General features: G+C 49.7%; 1 protein-coding gene across 1 annotated transcript; it reads left to right on the forward strand.

The window, feature by feature from the left end:
* Positions 1–242: 242 nt before the first annotated feature.
* Positions 243–1,157, forward strand: LOC104585050 (NAC transcription factor NAM-B1). The gene has a single exon (XM_010240967.1). The coding sequence runs from the start codon at positions 243–245 to the stop codon at positions 1,155–1,157; it is 915 nt and encodes a 304-aa protein (XP_010239269.1).
* Positions 1,158–3,943: the final 2,786 nt, after the last annotated feature.

Consider the following 3,943-nt stretch of genomic DNA (forward strand, 5'->3'; position numbering starts at 1 on the left):
CGCGTTTTCCCGTTCCCCTTTCCTTGTTAATTTCTGAATCCGTCTCCGAGCTGAGCAAGGGAACCAAGGCAAAATCCTCGCCGGCTCGAGCTCGGCCTCCCCCCGCCGTCCTTCCTTCCTCTATATTACCCCCCCAATGCCACACCCCGGCGGAATCCCACACCAATCCCGATCGATTCCCCCAAGAAAACAGAGTCCAGAACAGAGCAAATCAATCCCCATCCAACTTCGATCTCTCATCCATGGAGGCGGCGCGGTACGGCTTCGCGACGCCGGGCGGCTCCCCGTTGTACAAGTTCGACCCGACGGACGAGGACCTGGTCATCCACTACCTCCTCCCGCGCGCCCTCGGCCTGCCCTTCCCCTACTCGCACGCCGTCATCGACGCCGACCCGGGCGGGCTCCCGCCATGGCAAGTCCTCGAGAGGCACGGCATCGACATGTTCTCGGGCGCCGCCGACCAGGCCTTCTTCTTCGGCCCGGCGCCGGACCCGGACCACAACGGGGGGCGCATGGTGCGCATCGTCGAGGGCGGCGGGTTCTGGCAGGGCCAGAAGGGCGAGGACGGCGTCGTCGTCTTCCTCCGCCCCGGCGACGGCGCCGAGCTCGAAGTGACCTTCAATCGGTATAATCTGACGTTCTATGATGGGAAGAGCGAGAGGAGCACTGGGTTCGTGATGCACGAGTTCGAGATCGTGGATCCGCCGCACCTAAACGCCATGCTCACGCGCGTTAAGTTCGATAAGGCCCGGGAGAGGATGGCGGGGAAGCTCGCCCAGGAAGCTGCCGCGGCTGCCGATGGCGGGGGAGAGGAAGGGGATTACTGCGTGGATCCGCTGGAGGCCGTCTTCCCCCGCCCCGGCGAGTTTGCCGGCGGCGGGTACACCCAGGCTGTGTTGGACAATTTCTACGAGAAGAAGGAGTACGAGCATTTTCTTTTGTTCCAGCAGTACGAGATGGAGCAGCAGAGTTGGCAGGCCGGGGATCCCAGCAATGGCGGAGAGGGGTCCAGCGGCGGCGGCGGGGAAGAAGAGCAGCAGCAAGAAGCTGGCGGTGTGTTCTGTGGTGGTGGCTACGACGGCGGGAGCGATCACGGCAGCGACGTGGGCACGGGCGGCTCGACCATCTCGCACTGCGGCGACAGCGCCGGTGCCTGAGCCGATGCCTGAGCCGATGCCGGAGAGGGCTTCTACCACGCTCGGTAACGAAGACTGGTTACGATGATGATACCGAGCTTGGGAACCACTGACTGAGTGATGAGGAAATTGATGTCGGTCGAAGGATCTCTTTGTTTGTCCTTGCAGGAAGATCTCTTTGTTTGTCCTTGTAGGAAGTTCTCTTCAGAACGTTTTGTTGGTGTCCTTAATTAATTAATTTAGTTTTTTTTAAATAGGGGAATCTTTGTCTTTGTTTCAATGAAGAAGAAGAATTTTTAAACTCATATGAGATGTTCTTTGCTTCGATCGAGTCGCAGTTTTTTTCTAAATCTCCCCAAAAAAGGAGGAAAAATAAAGAACATTTACTGATGATTTTCTTATCTAATTGTTTTGATTTTTTAGCAAGATTTGCTTTGTGACCAGACGTGATCGATTAACAAAGCACGATTGACATTCAAGCATTTAGAAGGGCTTAACAATTTTACATACTGATGATCTTCTTATTTAGTTGTTTCAAAGTTGTTCTCAGATTCAGAAAGGATCCTGCTGACTTTGTTCAGTAGATGTTTTTTTTAGGAAGTTCGGTATTCCTCCGTCCAACAAAGGATGTCTTAATTTTGACTAAATTGGAATGCATCTATACACTAAGTCATGTATAACTTGAGACATCTTTTGTTGGATGGAGGGAGTAGATTTTTCATTCAAGACAGTTTATTGTTAGTTGGTTATTTTCTCTGAAAATTGTTGGGTGAAAGAATTATCTAATCAGTGTCTTTTTTAACTCCTCTACTGCCTCGTTCAAGATTTTTTTAGACAAGGAACTGTCTTGTTCAAGATGGCTAATAATCTTACCAAAAAGAAACACTAGAAACCATCCAAAATCACCAAAACTAGCTACTACTTATCTATGTGATCTTGCTCTGCTTATTACTCTGTTCTTGCTCGAATTCTACGTCAGAAGACAGAACACGACATTTGCTTTCACAAGGCTGGTGACTCATCTGTGGCCCTTCCTGCTCACGGTGGTTCAGCGGAAACTTTTGGCTTTTGGATGCAACTTGCTAGAAATGGTATGTCAGAAGATTTTTAACCGGGCTGGCTAGTTGTTTACACTCGATGCATACATTCGTTATGCTATTCCGTTTTTTTGACTGAAAAATATATATATAGAAACAATCACAAGCAAGTTACCGGAGGGATACAATCAGAAGAGAGGAGGAAAATACCTACTCAGGGGACAGAGACCGTGGAGACGAGCCAGGCTCGCAGAGCCTCCTGGGCTCCACTACTAAACTTACAACTTTGAGAAACAAGGGAGGCACGAAGTTTGGCCAACCAAGTATTAAGCGAGGGGGGCACATTATTGAAACTAAAGTCATTTCTGCATTTTCAGAGTTCCCAAGCCGCCGACATAAAGACCTCCCGATGGATCGCTGGTGCGAAGGCCCCCTTGTTCAGACGCAGTCGATGAAGGCAGGAGAGGTTGGGGGTATCGCCAGGCCATTGGATGCCAATACGGAGCCAGCAGTAAGAGCTGAAGGAGCAAAGAAAAAAGAGATGATCCCTAGTTTCCCTTGAATTTCCATTGCAGAGTCCGCAGGACAATAGTCCATCTCGATTGCAGTGTTTTCTGTCCAAAATATCTCTGGTGTTGAGTTGATCACAATTCAGTAGCCAGATGAAGCCTTTGATCTTGGGGATGCACTTGTTGTGCCAAATCCAATTTGTGTTCCCAGTGGTCTGGAGGCAAGAAAAGCGGTGTAAGTAGTAGCACTTAGAAGAGAAGGCACCCGTGCCCCAACGGCAAAGCCAGAGATCATGTTCCTGATGATGAAGAATAAGTTCCTCTAAGATGAGAAGGATGTCCTGCAACTCTTGGAAGGCAAGTGTGGAAAGAGGAAGGGCGAACAGCTCAAAGTGATCATCCACAGCAGCAAAGTCGTGAAGGGAAATATCCTTATCAATGGCAAAAGAGAATGCACGCGGGAATCTATCACAGAGGAAGGTTATCCTCCCAGGCATCCTGCCAGAAGGCAATGGAGGAGCCAGATCCCGGCAGCACTTTAGTAGCCTCATTAAAGGCAGGGACAAGGCGAACCAGATCCCTCCACCAGAAGGAACCAAAGCTATTGTCAGAGCGAGGCACCGAGTTCAGGTAATAGGAGGACCAGACAAGATTAACCCAAGGAGTGTCTGTCTTGTTGTAGAATTTGTGCAAAAACTTGACCATCTGAGCTTCATTGAAAACTGAAAGATTAAGCACACCAAGCCTGCCACAAGCTTTAGGGGCACAGACTTTGTCCCAGGCAGCAATAGATTTACATCTTTCGGTGATTTCAGACTTATTCCAAAGAGCAATCCTGCGGCGCTTATCCACCGCCTCAATAAAACCATCTCTGACCTTGAAGATACTAAGGGCGTAGGCCGGAAAAGCAGAGAAGACCGATTTGACAACCTGTAGACGCCCACCAAAGGAGAGAAAGGAGGAGCAAGAGGCAAGCCTTCTGTCCATACGATCAATGATGGGCATGAGCTCCTGAAGCTTAGGTCTGGTGGTGCCAACCGGAAGGCAAAGGTAAGTGAACAGGAATTTTCCAACAGAGCAACCAAGAGTGCCAGCCAAAATTTGAATTTTCTGCTCAGAGACATTAATGGGAATGAGGCATGATTTGGAGTAATTCACCCTCAAGCCCGTTGCTTAATGAAACGACTCCAGGAAGGCCTTAAGGCAGAGGAGTTGAAGGATGGAGGCTTGCATAACAATTAGGGTGTCATCCGCATACTGA

Source organism: Brachypodium distachyon, chromosome 4, assembly GCF_000005505.3.
Source record: "Brachypodium distachyon strain Bd21 chromosome 4, Brachypodium_distachyon_v3.0, whole genome shotgun sequence".
Taxonomy (NCBI): Eukaryota; Viridiplantae; Streptophyta; class Magnoliopsida; order Poales; family Poaceae; genus Brachypodium; species Brachypodium distachyon.